Genomic DNA, 24615 nt, shown 5'->3' on the forward strand with positions numbered 1-24615 from the left:
AAGAATTTATGAAGAAGACCCCAAAGACAATCACAGCCACAGCAAAAATAAATAAATGGGACCTGATCAAATTAAAAAGCTTTTAGACAGCCAAAGAAACTGTCAGGAGGCAAACAGACAACCCACAGAATGGGAGAAAATTTTCCCATGCTACACATCCAATAAGGGGCTGATAACTAGGATCTATTTAGAACTCAGGAAAATCAGCAAGAAAAAATCAAACAACCCTATCAACAAGTGGGCAAAGGACTTGAACAGAAACTTTTCAAAAGAAGACAGAATTATGGTCAACAAACAAATGAAAAAATGCTCAACATCTCTAATCATCAGTGAAACGCAAATCAAAACTGCAATGAGATATCACTTATTTCCAGTAAGAATGGCCTTTATCAAAAAGTCCCAAAACAATAAATGCTGGCGTGGATGCAGAGAGATAGGAACACTCCTACACTGCTGGTGGGACTGCAAACTAGTTCAACCTCTGTGGAAAGCAATATGGAGATACCTTAAAGCAATTCAAGTAGATCTACCATTTGATCCAGCAATCCCACTACTGGGCATCTACCCAAAAGAACAAAAGACACTCTATAAAAAAGACACCTGCACTTGAATGTTTATAGCAGCACAGTTCACAATTGCAAAGATGCGGAAACAATCCAAGTGCCCATCAATACACTAGTGGATTAATAAAATGTGGTATATGTATACCATGAAATACTACTCAGCTTTAAGAAACAATGGTGATATAGCATCTCTTGTATATTCCTGGATAGAGCTGGAACCCATTCTACTAAGTGAAGTATCTCAAGAATGGAAAAACCAGCACCACATGTACTCACCAGCAAATTGGTTTCACTGATCAACACCTAAGTGGACATATAGGAATACCATTTATCGAGTGTCGGGCGGATGGGAGGGGGAGGAGGGGATGGGTAAATACATACATAATGAGTGTGATGTGCACCCTCTGGGGGATGGACACGCTTGAAGCTCTGACTCGAGGGGGGAGGGGAGGCAAGGGCAATATATGTAACCTTAACATTTGTACCCCCATAATATGCTGAAATAATAAGAAAAGAAACACACATTTATTGAAGTTTAGGGAGTAGACCTAAAGAAAAACATTAAGGCAGTAAGAGCACAGCGGACATGTAAATGTGGCAAAACTTGTAAAGGAGCTGTGCAGACGGAGGAAGTCCGGTTCTAGAGCCAGCCAGGTGCACGCTCTGCCCTTGTGAGGCATGATCTTGGGTGAGTTGCTTAAACTCTCTGTGTCAGTTTCCTTCTCTGTGAAACGAGACATTGTGTGTGGGGAAGGTCGGCCTGCACCTGGCCTGTAGAAAGGGCTGAATGATCATCAGCTCCCTCGCCACTGCCTGCCCCGAGGTCTGGAGTTCTGGCCCTTAGCATGATGCCTTTCTGTCCAGGCTTCTCAGCAGAATCACCAGGGCTGTGCCGCATCACAGATTTATTTAGATCAGAATTTCTAGGGGCGGGCTGTGCCTAGACATTAGTAATTTTTAGAAGCTCCCAGGTGATTCTTAGCCTGGATGCGAGCGCTCTCCATTGGGATGCCATCGTCTGCAGGCCAGCGCCCGCGCTGCCGTCAGCTGTCATTGCAGCCCACTCAGACGAGCGGCACTGCATCTACTCACCTTCAGTTTTCTCAACTTCTTTGAACCTCTGGATAAATTTCAGCTTCCTTTCCTTGGTCTGAGCCCCCATAGGCTTTGAAAGATCCCGGAAAGTCTTGGGATTTGTCAAGTTCAACGTCTAGAAGGCAGATATTCAGCTGGCGTTAACTCCCTCACACCCCTTATGCCCTAGGAGCCTCGCTCTCCAGTTTTATGGTTCTCGTTATTGGTTTATTGTCATTTGCTCTGACCCCTCTAGTGATTAGCTGGCAGGCTGGGGTTTTATGGCCCTGAAGCCAGTGAGCCAGAAAGACTTAAAAGGGGAGAGATGGAAAATAAGAGGAGGGGAAGATTGAGTTCACACTGAACCTGTTCAAGTTGACCCAAATCAGAACATGGCCACCCTTTACGGAAAAGAGACTTTCAAAAGAATTCCCATTGTCTATAAGACATTTGGCTCTTGCTCTCATGGAGTAATTTATTCCAATAGTTCAGGGTCCTTGCTTAAAATAAAACTGATTTTATATGAAATTAGAAGTCATCTGGTTTGGAGGGAAATGAGAAGAACTACTTCATTTTTTTGAAGGCCCTTCTGGGCAGTGAAAGCATGCAAGGACTAGCCTGCCCTGTCCTTGGGACACACAACAGAGGAGACATGAAGAGCTTCAGGGCCCGGTGCCCTCTGTGAACTAAAATAAAATCTTAAGGCTCCCCCATCTGCTAAGTGAATGGACCCCTCCTGGAGAAGGGGTATCCTAAAACTGAACTGCCAGCCATGAGGAGGACCTGCCTCATCATGTCCCCCCCTGTTCTTGGGTTCATCCTTTGTAACCCATTGACAGGCCTAAGGCTATGCAGGACAAACCTGCAGGCCCTCAATTTACACAACAAACATATGGCCAGTAGTTGTCTCTGATTAACAGACTTCCTTATCTTAACTTAAAAACATTCCAAGTCTTTAGACAAAGCTTCATTTTTTTAAAGCAATTATAAGTCAAAGAGTCTTTAAGTCCCCCTGTAGCCTATAAGTCACCACTTGGAGATGACCCACCTTTTTGGGCCAAACCAAGGTATGCCTCCCAAGCATTCATTTATGACTTTACCTGTAACCCGTGTCCCTGAAATGTATAAAACCAAACTGTAACCCAGCCACAGCGAGTCCACTTGCTGAACGCTTCTTGGGCGTGGCTCAGGGTCATGGTCCTCAAATTTGCCTCAGAATAAACCTCTTTAAATTATTTTACAGAGTTTGGCTTCTTTTCTGCTGACACCTCAGAGACAGTTCTTTTAGCAGAAATGTTCTTGCGTTAGGGGAGGAGCTGTGTACTCCAGGGTTCACATTTCTTCCCAGGAGGCAGTGTTTCTGTGTGACCCTCTTTCTTGTGGCGGCGGCTCTGCCGAGGGCGCCAGCATCCCAAACGCCTGCAGAAGCCGGGAGAGTGAGGCATCGCCTCCTGAGGCCCCAGGGCGGGAGGGAGGGGACATGTGGAGACCCACACTCAGCCCCAGCAACCTCGCCAGGTCAGAATGCTCCCTAGTTGCCAGACAGCCTGATTTTCCAAAAGACGTTGGAAACCCAGATTCTTTTAGGAGAAATCTCCCAATTTTTACATGTTGATAAATAATAAAATTTTTAAATACATGGTATAGACTAAAGGAAAAAGGCTTGTAAACCACCACTTTGCAACGTGTAAGCTTTGCGTTTGAAATGCCTCTGCCTCAGATGGACCGTGAGTACCACGAGCAGCAGCATCTGGCGGTGAGACAAGTTTTGCCGCGTTCAGCGTCTTTAGTGGGGCCCGGAGATCACAAAGAGGAAGAGCAAGTCTTCCTCTCCCAAGTCCTAGGGTTCTGCCACCCAGGCAGCCCTGGGCAGAAGAGATGCGTCTTCTGGCCTTGCCCTCTCGCCACCAGCTTCCCTGTGACTGCAGCTACCTGCCTTAGCAGATCCTAGGTGAGGCCCGCTGCCATCCTCTGGGTCACTGCAGCGGTGGAGTTATAGGGAGAGTGTGTGTTTCCCCTGTATTTCTATCTCATTCTCCTTCCCTCCCGTTTCCTCTTTCTCTCCCTCCCTCTCCCCCTCTCTGTCCATGTTGATTCTAGGAACCGACTCCCCGGCCAGCTCGCCGCCACGGCAGCTGCGCCCCGGTGCTGGCTATGGCAGCGTCTTAGCAGACAGGGCCAGTTGCCTTCACTATAGAGAGTAAGCCGGAAACATCTGGGGCGCATCTTGGCAACTGTGCTCATCGGGATCCCAGACAGCCAGACTCGGAAGACGGCTGCAGGCCGAGAGATCCAAGCACGAGCAGCCGTCAGGCCAGGGACCCAGGCCCAGGGGACTGAACCGCCTCGCAGAGGCTCTGGACACCGATTTCGCGTGCTCTGGCCACGGGGTGAGGGGCGTCAGGCCGGCCGGCCGTCTCTGCGCGGCGCCTTACCTCTGAGGTGTAGTCCGCGAGGACCCAGGGGAACACTGGGTACTGCGTGCAGTCATTGTGGGTCCTCCCAGCCACGGTGTTGAGGTACATGAGATATTCAAAATTGCTGATGTCCCTTTTCTACCACAAGAGACAAAGAGGGGACAGGCGGAACATGTTTGACATTCTCCCGAGGCCTTGGGCCTCACGCCCAGCCCTCAGCAGGAGCCCTGGCTTTCTTGGGGAGGACAGGCCTTCCCGGCGTCCCGACGCATCCCCGCGGGCGGTGCCGACTCAGGGAGTCCGCAATCATTTCAGTCTGAACTGAATGAAGCAAGTATGTTCAGGAAGCAAAGCCGGCCAGAAAATAAAACACAGCTCAGCAATGCAAAGCCAAGGATAAAGCATTCTTGTGTGTTAACTGCTGAATTCATACTCAAATGTTGCTAAAAAGTAATAGCACAAAATCTGTGGGTAAACTTGCTGCTGACCTTTTGCTGGTTAGAAAAATAAGCTGAGGGGACATGCTAGTCACAGAGAAGGGGGCCCTCGCTCCTGGGCTGAATGCTCTGTCTTCCTCTGGGACTTGGGGGGCTGCCTTGTCCTTGTCCCTGTGGGAATAACACTGCTTGTTGGGATGACACTCTCCCGAGGCGCCGCCTTAAGATGAACAGTGTGGGGAACAATTCACCAAGGCCACCTGGGGCATGAGCCATCATCACCAGCGTGGGACCTGCATGCTCAGGTCTCCCCTTTCCTCAGCCTGCTCCCAGGGCGAGGATTGTGGACACGAGTGACCAAGAGCTAGTTTCTTGTTGTCCCATAATCTCTGTAACTGGTCCGCCTGGGGTCCCTTCCTTTCATGAGAACCCTGGGCTGAATGTCAACTCGTGCAGGCTGGAAGCCGCCTGTGTCTTCCCAGGAACAAGAAGTGACGAATGTGCGTGCTCCATGGATGGGGCGTGTGCACGCACACTCAGAGGCAGCAGACATGCACCCCCACCCCCTCCACGCTACGCCCCAGCTGGAACTGCAATGCTCAAGTTCTGCCGTCCTCCACTGAGACCTGCTCAGGGAAACGTTGGGACGTTTGGTAAATTAAACAAACAAACAAAAAGAAGCCCCCTTCTTGTTAATCTGCATACTTCTTCCCTCCACCACTGGGCGGAGCTATTTTCTGACTTGCATTCCCTCCGGAGGAGCAACTGTACCTGCCACTTCTGCAGCATGGTCTTGTCGGATCCGGGGTATCTCCTGTGGGACAGAAAACCATGGTGGTGACCAAACATCCCAAGGCATGAACATGAACCAGGGAGATGTGGGGTCCTCCTGGCCCTTATGGGGCCAGGGCACCCAGGAAAGCCACAGCCACGCTCGGGGGGGGGGGTGTGGGGAGACTAGCACCCAGGTCTTCCCACCCCACCCTGCCCCGCTGAGTTAGGCTCTTGCCGCGCCGTCCTCCTGTGTGACCCCACAACAGGCAGTCTCAGGAACATGCAGCCGCAGGGTCGGGGCCTCCCTCACAGCCCACATTGGATTCCCACGGCCACGCTGGCCTTCCTTGCCCACCCTGACCCCCCTTTTGGCGAGAGGGCATCCTCTATGTACACGGCAGGAAACACGAGCACTATGGAAGGCCATGCAGTGCAAGAGTCTCCAAACTGCTGCTCTGGCTCGAGAATTATGCACCGCCAGCAGTTTCTAGTGTACCATTCCAGAAAACTTTTGCCCATATGCCCGCCTCTCTGCCACGCCCGGCCATACACGGGTTCGCAGCGTGTGCTCAGGTCTCCCCGGCCTCACTTGCTGCACGGCACTGGGGACCGGCTCGTGTTGCTCTATCGCATCCTGTTTCTGGAGTCTCGGGATGCCACTGCGTGGGTGCGTCGTGACAGACCGACTTGCCCTTTGCCCTCACAGCCTGTTTGTGTGACCACCCTGGACACACACCGCCGGGTACTTCAGTGACTGTGCCCATGAGAGAGGTTTCTAGCCATGCTACTACTGGGTTAAAAAGTATGAGCATTTCCAGTTTCGCTGCCTTTGGTTGAATTGTTCTCTTAAAAGGCGGTACCAATTTATATTTGTTAAGATATACAAATTTATATTTGTTAAGATATACAAATCAAGACACACAAATCCAGCCAATGATGTACCACTGTTGACCACTCTGGAAGAAAGGAGTTTAAAAGTGTGACAACATGCCGTGTTGCGGAGGGCATGGAGAAGGGCCCTCCCTCTCCATCTGAAACGCCCCTGTGTTAAGCAGGGATTTCTGTGCAGAGCCCACTTCCTCAGCCTCCACAGTGCCCCCCAGTTCCTTTCCCAGCTCCGTTTTCTTCCCCACTCTTGTCTACTAACAAGACCGGGTTCCGGATCAAGATGCTCCAACACACCAAGCCAAATCACGTCCCGTCGCTCCACCCATTCCCTTTGCCACAGCCCTGTTCAGGGGCCCCCAGACTCATTCCCCACGTACACCTGCCCCACCTGCACAGACTGCACAGACCCCTCCGGCCCCCGTCTAGACAAGGCCTGGCTGCCCAGGTGCCCAGTGGGGACGCCGCCTCTGCACCTTCCCCTCACAGCCCCACCATCACATCACCTGTCCCGGCTCCCCACCCCTCTGCACTCAAGTCTTTACTGGCAGGTTTTCCATAAGCAGAAGCTTCCAGGCCGGATTCCCTTCTTCCTCCCTAATAAAAAAGTCATCAATTTGGGCCATTTTATCCAAGTAAACAACAATAACAGAGGCAAAACATGGTCAGATTTATTACTTTAGTTTGCAATGGCTCAAGCGAAGACCTGGTTCTCTCGCTCTGTCTGCGATCCCGCCACCCGTCCCAGTTCTGGAGCGCAGGCTGCGCTTAAGGCTGTGAACAAGGGCAGAGCCCAGGCTGGAGACCGTGAAGGTCATCACCTTGAAAAGGATGTGAGCCGAACCTTCAAACCAGGAGCTCGTGCAGCTGGCAGGCCAAAGCCTGCTAATCTTGCTGCCCTGGTCTAGAAATTGACAGGCAGCAAGAAGAGGAAGCTAAATATGCCGTTAGGGTCCAGGAAATGATATACAGCTTCTGCCACCCTCCCTTTCGGGACGGGTTCTAGAATTTTGCCTGTGGTCATTTGTGATGTTGCCATCAGGCGGAATGGTGTGCAGAAGAGAAAGGTATTCACCAGCCCCTTCTTCATTTCATCAGCTATGAGCTCCAAGGAAGATCCATCATTCCTGGCACCATCAGAAAAGGCGCCAGCACCTTCCAGCAGTGCCCAGACACCTAACCAAAGGTGAGTTCTATTTTTAAAATGTTTAAATATTCTTTTAAAATTATATTAATCTGAAGGCAATTACAGAACTCTAGAAATGGTCTGTATGAATATTGTACATATCTGGTGATTACTTGAAAGTGTTTCCTTAAGAGTTAGTGAACTGCATCTTGCGTCACCTACCATTATCGTGCAAAGTTTAGATTAAACGAGATGCTAGAGGTGACTCTTGGCTTTCTGAAGCCTAGAGGAGTCTAGAGGAGGCAGTATGGGAAAGAGCTCTGGTTTTGGAGTCAAGGATACCTGGATCCAAATTCTACCTCCACCCCTTAACGGGGGAGCCCTAGGCAAGACCCCAACCCTCTCTGACTGTGATCTCCTCTTTGCAACATGCTGACCTCACCTGCCACGCAGGAGCGTGGGAAGAGCTAGTGCACCCACGGGTCTGGAAAAGGCTGGTTCTGGTGGGTGTTGGTGCTATGCAAGAGCAGGGTGGATCTCTTCCACTCCGGGAAGAAGAAGAGTGTGGCAGCAGAGTGGGGACCTGCTTCTGGACAAGACCTGCTTGGCTTTGCCCGGCCCCTCCTGGTTTGTCTCAGAATAATGTGCAACCTATAAATGGGATCACCTGCTCATTAGCCCAGCAGGTGACAGCTGTGAGGAGTTCCTCATGGCTTGCTGGGGTCTGCACTGAGCTCCAGGGCAGGAGTCCGGGCTCCTGGGCAACTGGGAGCTGACTGGAGAAGAACAGAATGCAGAGGAAGCCAGCGAGGACATGGGAGGGTACCCAGCCCGCCCACACTGGGCTAGCATGCGTGAGCCCACAGAGGACATCGCGTCGACCCGCCAGCCCTCGCCGCCCAGAGCAGGTGACCAGCCTCTGCCAGATTACTTCCAAAGGTGGGAGGTTATCTCCAAATCCAAACTTGCATGGTCAGCAGCTAGACTTGGTTCAAATTCTCCCTTATTTTGAGGGGTAAGTTTTGCCCACGCTGCTTCATTTTTTTCCCATTTTTTAAAATTTCAGCATATTATGGGGGTACAAATGTTAAGGTTATATATATTGCCCATGCCTCCCCTCCCCTCTCGAGTCAGAGCTTCAAGCAAATCTGTGTCCTTCATTCCCTAGATGTGCTTTATAAGCTTAGGTGCCACTGCCCGGGGCCCTGGGGCCTTCCCCACCCCAAGCTCCATAGTGTCACTGCCCCTCTGCCCAACCAGCTCCACTCCACCCTGAAGCCAGAACCCCGAGTGGGCCACGTGGAGGGAGCTAAAGGCACCTCCCAGGAGCTCCCGCCTCCCCTAGATGGGCTGGCAGAGGAGCCTAGAGCTGGGCCTTCAGCTCTAGGGATTAGCCCGCAGAACAAAGGGTCTCTGCTGAGAGACCCATCTGGATGGAAGCTACACCCACTCAGTCCAGGAAGGAGTCTGAAGGTCTGTGCCCATCCTCTTCCTCACCTCTGGGACCAGGAGGCTAGGTCTAAACCCTAAACTGGCAGATGTCTAAGGAGGGCCCCCGGGCTAACCTGGGCCCCTGAGCTAAAGCAGACACTTCTCAAAATCCCACTGCCCATCCAAATTCTCTTGCATTGTGTTGCCTATTTGCAAAACAGTTATGAGAACATGGTGAAACCAGCTAGTAACTGAGGGGTTTCATTCAGGTTAGTGAGTAACTGAGGGGTTTGATTTTTGAGCTAAGAGGTCTCAGAAAAACACAATCACAATAAGAGGAAAATTCACCAATCTTGGCAAACTGGAACACATGCCTGCTACAGGATTTGGACTATTTCTCAGGATAGGGCAACCATACTTTGCACAGCCTTTCTCCGGGGGCTCCAGAGCAGAAAGCACGTGAGCTGGGCGATGCCAGGGAACAGCGTGTGGCATGAGCAGGCCTGCCAGTTTGGCCTGCCAGTGAGAAGCCAAACACACTCCCCATTCCTTTCCTCTCAGAAGTAAATGTGGTTTAGCCTACAGTCTGGTTTCCCGGTCTAGGTAACAGTCCATAGACATGCACGAGGAGACAGACATTCTTCAAGCCAGAGACATCCCCTTGGGCTAACAGGGCAGTGACCCTTTCTATAACTTCCTTTCTTTATTTCCCTAACCTGTAGAAATCTTGCACACAGTTCTAGACCCATAATAATAACACTTAATAACTGTCTAGCCCAATACAGATTGCAAAGACTTTTACCTGTTGTCTAATTTTTACAAAGACCCAGTGACGTAGCCGTTGCCTCGATTACAGACGAGGGAACGGAGGCAGGGGCAGGGGTGAAAGGGCGCCCACCTCCAGGCCTGGCCCAAGCAGGTGCCCATAAGACCTGAAGTGCCGGGCTGTTGAGAGCGCCTGCCCGGGGCCCTGACCTGGACACCAGGCTCCTGACCTGGACACCAGGCTCTTTCCTCTGCAGGGGAAAAGAAGCAAATGTAGACAAACAACAAAATCTTCATCCTGATCACATTAAAAGCAGCCACCTGACAAACTAGTATTTGATATATATTTGGAGGCCTTTAGTTAAAAAATGAGCATTCATAAATTTACTACATTATTAGTGCAAAACCATGCCATAACATCAAGCTATAGAAGTATTAAAAGTCTGGAAGTTTATGCAATATGAAGTTACCTTTAGATGCCAAAATCACAGTGGTTTTAATTTTTGTAAGGTTTTACTTATCTACATTTTAAAGTGTATTTATCTTCTTGTAGTTTTTTCTTCTTTAATTTTATTTTGCTTATGTGTTTCATGATTTTACATTATTTACTAATTTAAATGATGTATTTTTATATACATTTTTATTAGAAATATTCTGGGTACTGAAGTTTTGGGAAATTTTTAATTTTCTAGTTATCTTCGTTCGCTAATTCATTTCAATCCATTTACTATCTAAATAATGTATTTTATTTTATTTTTGGACTCAAAACATAAAATACTGGTGGTGTTCATGTATTCAAACTTTTATAGTTAATTAATTCTCCCTTAATGATTTATCTTATTTTTATTTCTAAATTGAAGTTATTTCATTTTGCTTTTCTGTACTTTCCAAACTTTTTTTGCTTAGATTAATTTTGAGTTTAAAATTATTTACTTTATTTATTTGACAATTATTGTATTTATTTTCTAATTCATATCTCGGTAGAGAAATTTAAAGCATTTTTATCTCTGCATAGGTATTTTTCTACCATGTTTTATCCTTTGCATAATAATTTTAACACTTAGCTTGTTTCACTCATTTTAGCAATTTCTGGAAATTTATTGTAAGGAAAAAACACTGAGAAAAAGACCATAAATGTACAAATATATTCATTGCAGCCTTATTCACGAAAGTGCCAAATTGGAAACAATAGTAAAAGCAAAGTCCAGGAGACTCAGTATTGTGCATTCTTTCGCAATGTAGATTTTGGAAACTACACATCAGCATTTAATGACATACAATAAATTGAGGAAAAAAGTGACTGCAGAGTTGTACGATTTTATGACTATTATAGTTACCCTGATTTAATAGTGTAAAAAGGGTGCAAAGAGAAACAAAACAGCAAGAGATAATCAAATTCAAATAAATAAATATATAAAAGACACTGCTCTCAGAAACCAAAGAGCAGAAACATATTTGGACAAATTTGAAGGAAGTGGAGTGATATTTCATGGAACTGAATGCCACTGAAGTAAAATATGTGTCCCTTCAAAGGGAAAGGCGTGGCTTCTTCCCTCTGTGGGCGGTTCCCTGGAAAGCCAGCTTCCTCCCATCCTCTAATCCTCTGGGTGAACCAAGAGACAAAGCACAGCTGCAGGAATTGCAGGTTCTGGCCTGGGCGTGGGTCTGTGGGGGCCAGGCGGGGCCTGACCTGCACCTGCGCCCTGGAGACCTTCTCCCCTGCGCCTGCGCCCTTTCACTTCCTAGGCTGGCTTCAGGATTATGCTAATTGATCCCTAGTCCTTTGTTGCCTGGTGACAAAGTTTCACAGTTGAGGAGTGGAAACAGGGACTAACAGGGTAAGTTTTGCTCTGGTCCTGCATTTATTAATTTAACTTTGCCAAACTACGATAGCTTCAAACTCTAATTTTTTCCCTCCCCTCCTTTGAGTAAGCAACTTTGGAAATGCCTGTTCTCCCAGTATGCTTTATTTGCAAACCCTAGACATGAGCGAATGTGTTATTTAGGGAAGGAGGAAGCTGCCTTGAGCCCCAGCCAGGAAGGGCGGCTAGCTGGGGGCACAGTGGAGAGTCCTTCCGTGCCATGGGCCGTGGGCGAGCTTGAGAAAGGAGGTGTGTGAGTCAGCAGGGCTTTGGGATCCTGCTGGATTCTCCCTCCAGGGTCTGGGTCTCCTGGAACAGTCTTGCTGCTCTATAAGCAGGCGGAGACCAGTTGTGAGCTGCTTGCCTTCGCCCAACCAGTCGCCCCTTTAAGGAAACTGAAATGAGAATGCTTGTTCATTCAGCAGAGTTGAGCCCATGAACGCAGTCACTTCAGCAGCCCAAACCTGATTACTGCTAGCTGCAGTGGGGTTTGGATAACAATCTGTCTTTTGAGAAGTCTGGTGGTAAACTCCTTCTGCAAGTTATCCTGAACACTGGAACCCACTCTCAAGTGGTTAAGTCCTAGGCTAAGCTGGGCCTTGCAAAAGGAGGGACTTCATGGAACACACTGGAACATACTCCTCAAGTCCCTATTTCCATGGCTGGTATAGCGGGAAAAGGCAGGCCCTCTACTTAGTAGTTGTGACTTTGCACAAGTTGCTTGACCTCTCTGAGCCTCAGATGCTATATCTGTCTAGTGGAGATAAAACTCAATCCATCATCATAAGAGTCACTTATAATGTCTGTAAAATGCCTGGCCTGTAGTGGGTATATATGAATAATCCATATACACAGTCTGAAGGCAGGAACCTAATTTCATTGCTTTGCAAAGGGTCTGGCACATACTAGGTTCTCAGTACATTTATGAACTGCACAGAGGTTATACGAACCAAGTATGGAGTAACACTCCTGGGCAATGAAACGGGCTCAGTGAGGTTAAGGCACTTGTGCAAAGCCACACATCTAGGGAGGAACAGAGCTGTGACTGGCCCTCAAGCTGGGGTGACTCACGTGCCTTCTGGGTTTGAGCTTCAATTTTCAAAACTGAAAATTGGCAGCAAACGGCCTTGGCAATGAGCTGAGAGGTGGCCATGGTGCTCGCAGCAGGGGAGCCTGTCTCGCCCATGTGGAGGATGGGCGTGGCTCAGCTGCACACCTGGTGTTCTCTGGGTTCAGGGGACCTGGAAACGCCACTTAGCTTTCACTCTCATCACTGCAGGGGAGAAGGGAGGTGCAGAGACAGCCACTATCCGCCTGCAGAGCCGCTCGGTGCCCCCAGTTGTCTAGAGACCAGTTTTCTGTGCCTGATGTTGGTGGCTCCAGCTTCCTTTTGGGCCTCCCAGGGTCTCTCCCACTGCTGCCCCGTGCGGAGGGGGACTTCGTGCCTTTCTCCCTTCCTGTCAGCTGAGTGATGAGAGTGAAAGCTAAGTGGCATTTCCAGGTCCCCTGAACCCAGAGAACACCAAGTGTGCAGCTGAGCCACGCCCATCCTCCACATGGGCGAGACAGGCTCCCCGGCCACGGCCACGAGCCCCATGGCCACCTCTCAGCTCATTGCCGAGGCCTGAGGCCGTTCGCTGCCAATTTTCAGTTTCGAGCTCTCTGCCAGCCCCAGTGAAACTCAGCTCAACCCCTGGAGCTGGATCTGATAACACACAGGGCAGGGAGGGATGAGCCTTGTGGATGGGGCTTGACCTGGCTTGGATGAAAGTTCTCACAGGGCCTAGCTCAGCACCCGCAGCGTCTGAGAACGGGATGGGTCGAGCTTCCCTGGTGGCTCAGAGAACCAAAACTGCTGCCGGACTCTGTGAAGTCAAACTGGCATGGAAAAGCCAAAAGGCAGTTAAGTCCCAGGAAAGGGAACCAGGCAGACGCCGGCTGTGCTCGAGGAGCTGTGACTTGTCAGGGGCCTCGCCGTCTCGTCTGCTCGGCGGAGTGGTGGGATTAGATAAGACGGGCACGCGAAGAGCTTGCAGAGTTAGTGCTTGACAAAAGGAGGGAAAATATATGGAAGGTGCCAGGGCCCACTAGAAGTTCGGCCTGCTCTTGAGTGTTCTCTTTGCCCGACCCACATATACACCCATGGGTCAGGTCGAGACAGGCAGTGAGGACAGCAGGCGCCTTTGTGTTTCTTGTGACACTCTCATTTTAGGAGAGAGCAAATCCAGCAGAAAAACCAAACCAAACAAACACCCAAGGAGCATTTCAGCCGGTGTAAATCCTCTGCAAACAATAAAAGCTGAGATGTGAGCAGATGGCCACTTCTATCGCCCTCTTTACAGAGGAGGGAGCGGGAGACTGTGGTGGGAAGGTGCGCGGGGAGTGGGCGACCGGCGGGCCGAGCGCTGCACCCCGCACCGCTGCGGCTCCTCTGTGCCGCAGTCCGCTCATCTGCACGGAGAAAGTGGACAATGGCTGTCTGGCATACTGGCACTGAAAACAAGTCGTCTGTAGCACAAGGGACAGTCACCCCATGGGGTTTCAGGCTTCTGGGTCCACCTTTGGCTCTTTGCTTCTTTGGCTTTTGTGTGTATTGAGCTTGGTTTGTGTGTTTCAACCATATGAACAAGGCAGTTCTAGTCTGTTAAAGTAGCAATCTTAATATTTTATTTTAATTGTAAGGCACCTATTCCCTTTTGTTCCTTTAACAAATCCAATTAAAACAGAGTACATTCAGAATTACAAAATAGATGCTATTAAACCAATAAGAAATCATAATCTTTTGTTATTGGGTCATGTGATCCCCTGGGAACTTTTGCTCCAAATAAAAGTTGAATTCTTATTATTCGCCAGGGGCCAAGGGGCAGTTTGACAGCTAATGGCTTCCCAGGCAGCACATGTGCAGGGCTATACTGGTGCTAAGGACAGAGGAGTAAATAATATTTGGGGCAGACAAAGCTATAAATGTATAATATCCCAGTAAGGTACTCAGAGCTGTGTTGATCAAATTAACCAGATAATTGCCAAATGCAGTGAAGCTGAAATTTTTTTTTCCCCTCGCTCTGTTGCCCAGGCTAGAGTGCCATGGCATTAGCCTAGCTCACAGCAACCTCAAACTCCTGGGCTCAAGCAATCCTCCTGCCTCAGGCTCCCGAGTAGCTGGGACTACAGGCATGCACCACCATGCCCAGCTGATTTTTCTCTATATATTAGTTGGTCAATTAATTTCTTTCTATTTTTAGTAGAGATGGGGGTCTCACTCTTGCTCAGGCTGGTTTCGAACTCCTGACCTCGAGCGATCCGCCTGCCTCCGCCTCCCAGAGTGCTAGAGTTACAGGCGTGAGCCACTACGCCTGGCCTGAAAATTTTTATATAGGCATTCTGTTTGCTGCTTTACAGGCGTGGGGGGAGTTCTGATGTAATGGGAGAAGATTCACTCCCAGAAGTCCTGGATAGGGCAGCTCTGTGAGCTTGGACAAACCACTCGCACCTCGCCCCACCACGTGGCCCCCTCACCTGTGGGACCAGAGGGACACTCCTACCCCAGAAGAGGGTCGTGGGGACTGAAAGAAATGGCAAAGGAGAGGCCCCTTTGTGGCGCAAAGGCCTGACGCACCTCCGAGGGCTGGTCTAAGATGGGGGGCGGGCTTGCGACACGGCTCCCTACCGTTTGAGAAGGGTGGAGGTGCACCTCACAGCCGTTAGAGTTCCAAGTGAGCTCAAGTGGCAGAAAACTTTTGGCGTTCTGCACACAGCCTCCCAGGGCCACGCCAGCCAGCAGGCCTCCCGGGCAGAAGAGGTCGCTGCTGCTTCGCAGAGGGCCAGGGAGCGAAGTTAGCTACCGTTCCCGGGAGAGGCTGGGTGAAAGACCCTTGCACTTTTGACTCACACTCAGCATGGCAGGACGCCATGGAGAGGCTGAGCAACAACAGATCCCTGTCTCTGTCACTGCCCACTTGGGGACATGCCTATCAAGTGAACTGGCTTGTGGCATTGCGTGTGCCCCATGAACTCTCTCTCTCTCATTGTCAATTGCCACGTTCTTACAGTTAAATGACCCCATTAATGCTGTTAAAATTCATACTCAAATTCATACTATATGTACTTGGATATATACATACACATATACGGTGTACTATGAAAATGAGCATCCTACATATTGGCTCCTGGGCAGTGGAGTGGACAGTCAAGGGGCAAGCTGGAATGGTTTTCTCAGCGACCTCTATTTGCCTGTGTTCCTGCCCTCCAGCAGGTCAGTGTGATACCCGCATCACTGACCCCTGTGGGGCTCTGGCCAAAGATTTCGCCTCCTTCCCCCTCCCCTGAGTTGGCCGCTGCTTCCGCAGGGGAGCACGCCTTTCATTCCCCTTTACACGGCCTGCCTGGCAGTGCCGATGCCATTCCCAGGCCAACCGATGCCAAGTTAGAATGGACCTGAGCGAGTGTCTGGTCACCCAGAGTCCGGGGACTCTGTGACACTCCTTGTAAATAGGAACACCCCTTCTTGGGGAAGCAGGGAGCCAGCAGCCTTAACTTTCTGTTGCTGAAGTGGACGTGTGGAGTGGCAGGATTCCAGGATGGCTTCCTCTGCTTGGAGTCGGGCAGCCGTGTGCTCCCAGGACCAGGCGGATCTGGCTGCCGGAGCACAGGGAGCAAGTGGAGTGTAAGGGTCCTGTACCAGCTTATGTGTCAGGCACATCTCCGTTTGGCTTTGGCTGTGCTTTGTCCCTGAGTCTCAATTCTCTTATTTTAAAAATAGGGTTGCCACGTTGCATAGTTGCTCTGGAGATTAGAGATATATGAAGGGCTCAGCAGCACGTGTGTGGCAATTACTTCAGAACATGCCACCTGAGTGAACAATGGTGAAGGGCTCTGGACATTTGGTGGCATTTCCAAAATTGATGTCAGAAAATGCCCCAAACCGTGGGGTCCTGGAAGGCGCCATCCCTGCTGTCTGCATCTCTCGCCTGCCCCCCGGCTCTCATCTGCTCTGCCAGGACGTCGGTGGAGCTATTGCTGTGAGTGCCACAGAAATGGCTGCTGCCAGCCTGTCCCCTTCCCAGCAATCTGCCCTTCTGCCCACGGGAAAGGAGGGCTCGACAAAATACAGCTGGGGGCAGCTAGTGGTAAACTAAAAGCCCTTCATGTTTATACCCCAGTGGGTCTATACTCCGGAATCCGGATAACACTCCAAAACGAGCAGCACAGAACCCAGTCCCTGGCCGGGGAACAAACGGCAATTCTTTTTCCCAGCACCGACCACGCTTAAGTAAAAAATGAGTGCTAATTTCAGAGGCCCAGCGAGACGCTCCAAATACTCACTCCACAGAGGGGACCCACAGCGATGCCCTAGGCTTTTGGGAAGGGGTAGAGGACACAAGGAACAGACGAGCAGAAGCCACATGGGAAGTCACCGCAAGGTGAGCCGGCCGTTATATGCCTGGTAAATGTGAGGGTCGGGAGAACAAATGCAATCACTTTTGAATGAGTGAACTGCAGAGGGAAGTTTGCATCATTCCTCTGAAGAGATGCCCCACAAGCAGAAGATATCTCTCATCCACGTGGCATGAACTTCCTATGAAGTTAGTCCCAAGGACTGGCTGTGAAATGGCAACAACTTTGGAGCTTTCAGCTCTGCTATGTGTCTTTCCTGTGTTCCAATTCAGTATCAGTTAAAAGAGTGAAATAATTATTGTGAGATCGCGTGAGCAAACTATTCAGAGGTATCAGATATGTAGAAATGAAGTCAGTCTTATTTAAAAACATAGTCAAAGACACAGGAGTGTGAAGCACCAGATAAGTTCTAGTGTAATGGTGATGATAAGGATCTTACAACTGGAAACGCTTGCAAGTATTTTTGATGGTGTTAAAATATAGGTTGCCATTACTTTTTTAATTTAGATATCCATGGGGTGTCCCATCATGCTGTTTGATTCACAATGACTAAATAGACTAAAAAAATAATTAGAAATTAAAGTCAAACCAACTGGTCCACTTCTTCTAAAGCATAAGAATCAATTGTAGATGACAAAAAAACACAGTACATTTAGGAACCTCTCATATTTGGGCTTCTAGGCTGTTCATGGAAAATGAATTCTATTACCCATATATCTATCTATTCATCCATCCACGAATCTGACCAGCCATGAGTCTGTTTATCCATTTACATCTCTTCCTCCCTGTAATTGCCAGCTTCCTTTGTGTGGGCTGGTCCCACGCTGATATTCGAGGAATTCTGTGAATTGATAATAATAGGCCATCTAACCAGTTTTAGTAAAGTATAAATATGAATGTAAAATACAAAACTATAAAACTTTTGGGAAAAATAGAGGAAATGTTCATAACTTTGAGTTAGGCAAAAGCACAATCCACAAAAGAGTTGTAGCAAAAGATCACTGAGTTTACACTTTTGAGTGTTGAAATGAGTTCATATTGAAATGTGTTCAATGAGTTCAATGAGTTCAATGTTGAAATGAGTTCAACATTTACTCTCATACTCAGTGGGCTGGCCCCCCTGGGCAGGATGCTAGCTATATGGAGTTGGATAACAAAACGGATGTCCCCAGTTTTGGGGGGCGCTCTGAGAAGCGGGTCCTGGCATTGGTCTGCTTCTCGTGGTACCTGGCAGCTCAGGAGGTCGGGATGGACCCTGAGCAACATGACACTCTCTGCCTTCCGTAACTGAGAACGAGGGTGCCAGCCAGGGCAGGGCACTGCAGAGAACATGAAGGGGTGGGGGCTCCCATGCTCCATTTGGCCGGGGCTGTCTGGGGACCCAGACTCGCTGGAGAGTAGGAGAAATGCATTTTCTCAGCCAGCCCTGCTTTACCTTGGGGTGATTAATGGGCAAGCTCAGAGCCAAAGGGCCCATTGGAGCGAGGCTCCCTAATGGAGACATGCTCTGCAGCCAGCTCACGCTGCCCCTCACCGTCCATCAGAGCCGCCAGGCTCCTCCTCACAGGGTGGGGGGCTGTCGGGAGCGGGCTCGGCGGGGCCCAGCTGGCTGGATTTCCATCCTGCTGGAAGCACCCCTTCCTGCCCAGGACCCCTCTAACCCATGCTGGGTGAATTTTATCTTAAACAGAAGAAAAAACCAAAAGGCAGCTCAGGTTTTGGGTGCTCAGGGGAATCTGGTGGCCAGAATTGGTGATGGTCCAGATTTTGGCTATTTGGTCTTGGGGACTGAGCCTGTTCAGTGTTTGCCTGTGTTGCTCAGAGGTTTGATGGTCAGTAGGCACTCAATACACTTATACAGTGAGTGAACAAATGAATGAATACATGAATGGGCACGTGGACTTGGCTGAAATCAGTCCCAAAGGACTAATAAGGACCATGGGGAAAGGAAACTTTACTTACTATTTATAAACCCAGGCCCATGGGCTAGGGTCACCAAATAAAATATAGGACTACGCATATTTGGGATACATATGTACACAAAAACTATCTGTTATTTATCTGAAGCTCAAATTAACAGGGGATCCTGTGATTTTGTTTGCTGAATTTGGCAACCCTACCATGGGGAGAAGACATTGATAAGCATAAGATCAGAGTGTAGGCTTCTCTGATCTCAGTTCATCTTTTTTTAGTGAAGATTTTAACTCGAGTGCAGTAGATTGTCTTTGTGACGTGCCAGCTAGCAACTGCTGTGCCCTGAGGTCTGCACAGCACCCCCTGGTGCTCACACTCGGCAGCCACACACCAGGCCACAACCGTGCCCAGACAGCACACATCTGGATGCCCTTCAAGGGGCAGAACTGGGCTGTGTGGGGCATAACAAAGGCAGACTTCCGGTGTGGCTGAGCAAGCAGCCACAGTGAAAGCGACAGAAATAGAATATGGAGCCCCACCATTGTTTAAAGTTTTTTAAAAATTACTTTTCAATTTGTCTACATTAATATTGCCCCACTTTTGCATGGTTCTTGGAGCTTTAAAAGATGTACAGATTCATGTGCCACCATCACAGTCAGGGTACAGGCAGTACCACTGCCCGGAAAACTCTCTCGTGCCACTCCCTCATGGTCAAACATTTCCCCTACTCCAAAGCCCCCTACGACAAATCTGTCTTCTGTACCTATCACTAAGGCTTTTCCAGAACGTCATATAAATGGAATCATTGAGGGGCCTTGCAAGATTGCCTTCTTTTATTCAGCAAAAGGCTTCTATGATTTCTTATTATGAGGTAAATTTTCTTGCTCTGAAGTATGCTTTGTCTGATATTAATAAAGTCGCTCTAAACTTCCTTTAGTGTTTATATGGTATATCTATTTCCATTCTCTTAATTTAACTTGCTTTTCTTTATTTAAAATGCATTTTTTATAGATAACATGTAATTGTTTCTTTTTCTTTTGCAATTCATGCTGATAATTGCATCTTTTAATTGGTGTGTTTAGGTCACTTTTATTTAATGTAAGTATTGTAATGAATTAGGTGTACCACTTTAATAGTTATTTTTTTTTTGCTCCCTCTATTTTCCTTTTCCTGCCTTCTTTTGTGTTATTTGAATTTTTAAACTGTTTCGTTTTCATTTATATGTATATAAATGAAACAATATGTGTGTATATATATCATTTTTTACTAATTGCTATATCTTTTTGTATTTGTCTCAGTGACTGTTCTGGGGATTAAAATACACATTCTTAACTTTTCGCAGTGTACTTAGAACTAAGATTTCACTACTTCAAAAGAAATGTATAAACCTTACATTAACTTCCCCCGTTATGTTGTAGTTGTCATACGTATTACATCTATATACTTTGACAACCCCATCAGGTAGTGTTTTAATTTTTGCTTTCAACCACATATATGTTTTAAAGGTCTTAAGAGGGAAGGAATAGTCTGTTATATTTACCCAGATATTTGCCATGTCCACTGCTCTTCCTTGATCCCCAAAGCTCCAAGTTTCTCTTTAGTGAGGCTCACCTTTCCATCTGAACAACTACCTCTGGCATTTCTTTTAGAGCAGCTCAGCTAGTGGCCAAACCTTTTATTTTTAATTCATTTGAGAATATCTTTACTTTTCCACTTTCACTGTCTGGGCTGACATTCTTTTCTTTCAGCACTTTAAAAACTATTTTTCAGTACCTCCAGCCTCCATGGTTTCTGATGAGAAACCTGTATCGTCCCTTCGCTGTTCCCCTGAGGGCGACGCGTTATTCTTTTCCGGCAGGTTTCAAGTTTCTTCTTTAATTTTAAGTAGTGAGGTTATGTGTCTGCATATGAATTTATTTGAGTTCATTTATCCTATTTGGAATTTGCTGAGCTCCTTGCAATTGTAATTTTTATGTTTTCCACCAACTTTTGAAAATGTTCAGCCGTTTTTCCTTCAAATATTTTTCTGCACAACTTTTTCCACTCCTTCTGAGATATAAATACAGGCTTAGATATAGACACACACACATGCACATACAGATATGCTTCGCTTAATGACAGGGTTGCATTCTGAGAAATGTGTCACTAGGCAATTTCATCGTTATGCAAACGTCCTAGAGTGCTTACACAGACCTAGAGGAGGTGGTCCACTACACACCTAGGCCACATGGGACAGCCTATTGCTCCTTGGCTATTAGCCTGCACAGCATGCTACAGTGCTGAGTACTGCAGGCAATGGTAACATGTGTGTGTAAACATAGAAAAGATACGGTAAAAATATAGTACTGTAATTTTATGGGACCACCGTCATATATGCAGTCCATTGTTGACCAAAAAAAAATGTCATTATGCAGTGCATGACTATATACAGTGTTTTCCTTAAATCAGGCCTTTTTAAAAGCCCATCAAAGTAAAAGTGGTTCAGGGCAAGTCCACAGTTCATATACAACTTTGTGAATCAGTTTTTCTGAACTCCCTCCTCTTTGTAATCTCCCTGACACTTTGGCTCCCAGAAGTACCTCTGCCCTCCCCCTTTCCTTGGTCTCTTGGCTGAAGTGCCGGGATTTTGTTTTGTAGGGCTACAGCACACTTCTTGCCACTGTTCTGCCTCTAGGGCCTAGTGCCAGTAAGGCGGAGGAAACAAAGCAACCAGACCTCAGGCGCTCAGCACCACAGTTTGGTCAGAGAAGACGGTTCCTCCTTAGGCTGCTAGGTGCCTGCCTGGTGACCCCCGGACGCAGGGCTGCCAGGACTGAGGCAGGAGAGGAGGGGAGCAAACAGAGCACGACCCAGATCCCCTCACTCTCTCTGATCCTTTCTGCTCTTGGACCAAGAAGAGAGGCTCTTGTTAGGAATCAGAAATCTCTCTGTCCTTACCTGGTGCAAGGTTTGTGTTCTGGGCTGTCTTTGAGTCCAGGCCAAGGGGCACGGCTGAGGGGAGGAGGGACATTCGGGAAACATGCAGCCAGAGTGCTGTTACTTTGGGTTATGGATTTCTTCTCCGACCTGCCTGATGCCATTTGTCTGCAGATCCTGGGGTGCTCCTCTACACACCTGCCTAAGGTCTTTAGTTGCTTTCAGGGTGAGGCAGGGCAGGGTGTGCTTACTCCATCTCAGCAAGAACTGGAAAACCTGCTTTCTTTTTTAAGTTGCTTTATCTTATCTGGATCCTAAGAGCTGAATGATATAGAAACTTCCATACAGATGAACATGTGCTGTCTCGGGTAACCAGCCATTTACACTTAAATGTGGTACGCCCACAATTTCTAAAGCATAGGGCCAGCTTACAAGGCCTGTGCAAAGAACATCGACACTGCTGAGAGCTAAGGATTCTTTCACTGGTTTATATGGAGACCACCGTCCATCCCGGGAGGCTGGGACCCAGCAGGACTCGCAATGGCCGGGACCCTCTGACCTCTGTCTAAGAGTGGTGATGGTGGGTTTATAATAAGCCTGAGAAAGGCCATTTCTACACATCTCCCTTGCATACTGAGGATTCCTGGGTGAGGAAAACATGTGATGATAGGCCCAAACAGCTTGATTGCCGGACGTTCCTGTGTCATATCTACTTGGACCCTAATAAAGGACTGGAAGATGGAGCACAGGAACTGCAGAGCACCCTCCCGGTCTGCCCTGTGGGGAACGAGCCAGCGCCAGCGTCTGTCTTCCAATAGCACGCTTCTGCCTGGCTTGGGACTCTCGGTCCCAAAATAGAAAATCACCAAGCAAGAGGCACTGAGTTGTTGGAAACAGGGTTCCAGAACCAAAGAGAACAGGGGACGCCCTGATGCTTCTGGGCGAGCATCAGGCTGTTTTGCGCTGCTCCTGGTGCTCTGTGGTGATAGTAGCCAAGGCCTGTCTAGTCCCTCTGGGTCTATCCGGTGAAAAGGGATATAATAAGTCAGTCTTAATGCCCACAGATTTCCTCATTTCCAGGCATATGTTGCTTCCAAGAACTCAGCGGTCCTCCCCAGGAACTTGTGTGATAACTTAAGGAGATACTAGATTTATGCCCGCGTGTGAGAAGTGGCAGATATCCAAGAACATGCACATGCACACAGACACACAACACACACACATGTGCTGCCCCGGGTGGGGGCATATGGCAAGTCCAGGACAGCGAGGGAATTCCCCAGGGAGGGTGTGCACCACACAGCGAGACAGGTGTCAAGGTCGCTCTGGCCGACCCTGCGGCAGTTGGCTGGAGATCCTTGGCTGGGTTACTTTGCCAACACCCTGATTCCTCCCCACTACCCTCTTTCTCTCTTTTTACATCATCTCCTAACTAGGTGTTTTTTCTGTTCCTTCAGAGTTTATCTTCAAGTAGTTTCATGTGACTTTTTCCTCACACCCATCACCATCCCATCAGAACAACATCAACAAGGGTACTTCAAACACACTCCCCTGCTAAAAGAACATGGCCAAAGGCACGAAAGCCCCCAAGGGCAAGAAGATCACCCTCAGTGTGGCCAAGAACTGCATCAAAGTCACATTCGATGGGAGAAAACGACTTGACTTGAGCAAGATGGGAATCACCACCTTCCCTAAGTGTATTCTGCGGCTCAATGATGTGGACGAGCTCGACCTCAGCCGGAACTTGATCAGGAAGATCCCTGAATCCATCTCCAAGTTCCAGAACCTCCGGTGGCTGGACCTGCACAGCAACTACATCGACAAGCTGCCCGAGTCCATCGGCCAGATGACCGGCCTGCTCCTCCTCAACGTCAGCAACAACAAGCTGACCTCCAACGGCCTGCCCGTGGAGCTGAACCAGCTCAAGAACCTCCGCACCATAAACCTGGGCTTGAACCACCTGGACAGCGTGCCCACCACGCTGGGCGCCCTGAAGGAGCTGCACGAGGTGGGGCTCCACGACAACCTGATCAGCAGCATCCCTGTGAGCATCTCCAAACTCCCCAAGCTGAAAAAGCTCAACACAAAGCGGAACCCCTTTCCAAAGCCGGAGGAGTCGGAAGCATTCATAGATTCCATCAAAAGGCTGGAGAACCTATACCTGGTGGAGGAGAAGGATCTGTGTGCGGGCTGCCTGAGAAAATGCCAAGTTGCCCGGGACAAGCTGAATAAGATCAAGAACACGGCCTTGACAGCACCGAAAAAGGCCATCTTTTCCAGCCTGGTCTCACCCAACTCCATGGCCAAGGAATCCCAGGAAGACTGGAGGTGACGCGGTCCTGACCCTGAGGCAGGAGGGGAAGGGGAAGGGGAGAAGGAAGGGGGGCTGTACCCACCAGAGAAGGAGGGCCCCTGTGACTGTGACAGCCCTTCAGTCCAGCCTATAAAACACCTGATTCTCTGCTTCCCCGGCTTTGTGATTGGGTCGGCCGAGGGCTGTTGGTTCCTGGCCACTGCGCAGGTGTCTCTTCTCCACCACACACACAGGCACGCGGCCCAGGAAGGGCGTCCCTCTCACTTCAGCCCCAGAACTCTCCTGCCTGCGCCTGTGGCCTGGCGGCGAGTGCTGCCACACACTCTTACCGCCAGCAGCCTGGCATTTCAGAACCCACCCCAGCTCCTGGAGGTGGAGCTTGCTCTGTGGGATGCTCTGGGTCTGGGCCTCAGAGGTAAGGCGTCTCAGAGAATGGCTGCAGGGGAGCCGGTGGGCACTTGGTCTCAGGCAGGGGATGGAGCTGAGCCACAGAAATGCGAAGGTGTCATCATTAAGTATTGGCAGGTAGCTTTTTGGGCCCAAAGCAGTACTATATTTTTCTCTTAACTGTGCTTACATAATTTCCTCTAGGAGCTTCTAGACTAAATCTCCATGCCCTTGACTGGCTGTGAATGCATGAGGTTACATTCCCATACTACTATATCCAGTGCTTTTCCATTCCCTCATGATAGGAAGGGAAGAATGGGAGCAGGTACGGGTTGATGCATCCAATAAATAAATACCTT

The 24615-nt window shown here is 48.8% G+C and overlaps 2 protein-coding genes across 5 annotated transcripts in view; one reads left to right on the forward strand and one right to left on the reverse strand.

Moving 5' to 3' along the window:
- LOC105860094 (WD repeat- and FYVE domain-containing protein 4) overlaps positions 1-24615 on the reverse strand; it is a 305642-nt gene that overhangs the window by 42299 nt on the left and 238728 nt on the right. For all 3 annotated transcript variants that reach the window (XM_076010311.1, XM_012744548.3, XM_012744549.2), the window contains exons 48-50: positions 5263-5305; positions 4073-4192; positions 1656-1773 (exon numbers count right to left, since the gene is read on the reverse strand). In XM_076010311.1, the coding sequence (XP_075866426.1) occupies positions 1656-1773; positions 4073-4192; positions 5263-5305 (281 nt within the window). The remainder of the gene's footprint in view (positions 1-1655; positions 1774-4072; positions 4193-5262; positions 5306-24615) is intronic.
- On the forward strand, positions 7229-24020 carry LOC142875592 (leucine-rich repeat-containing protein 18). 2 transcript variants are annotated; one of them, XM_076010309.1, is made up of 2 exons: positions 7229-7336; positions 23013-24020. In XM_076010309.1, exon 2 carries the CDS (start codon positions 23120-23122, stop codon positions 23885-23887), a length of 768 nt encoding a protein of 255 aa, XP_075866424.1. In that variant the 5' UTR covers positions 7229-7336; positions 23013-23119; the 3' UTR covers positions 23888-24020. The 2 variants fall into 2 exon arrangements, with proteins under 2 accessions (XP_075866424.1, XP_075866425.1); XM_076010310.1 differs by lacking the exon at positions 7229-7336 and adding an exon at positions 11230-11310.

This window comes from Microcebus murinus, chromosome 14 (assembly GCF_040939455.1).
Source record: "Microcebus murinus isolate Inina chromosome 14, M.murinus_Inina_mat1.0, whole genome shotgun sequence".
NCBI classification, from domain to species: domain Eukaryota; kingdom Metazoa; phylum Chordata; class Mammalia; order Primates; family Cheirogaleidae; genus Microcebus; species Microcebus murinus.

What these genes read in the sequence shown, in the direction of transcription:
- LOC142875592 (XM_076010309.1), top strand. Translation starts at nt 23,120, where the DNA reads ATGGCCAAAGGCACGAAAGCCCCCAAGGGCAAGAAGATCACCCTCAGT.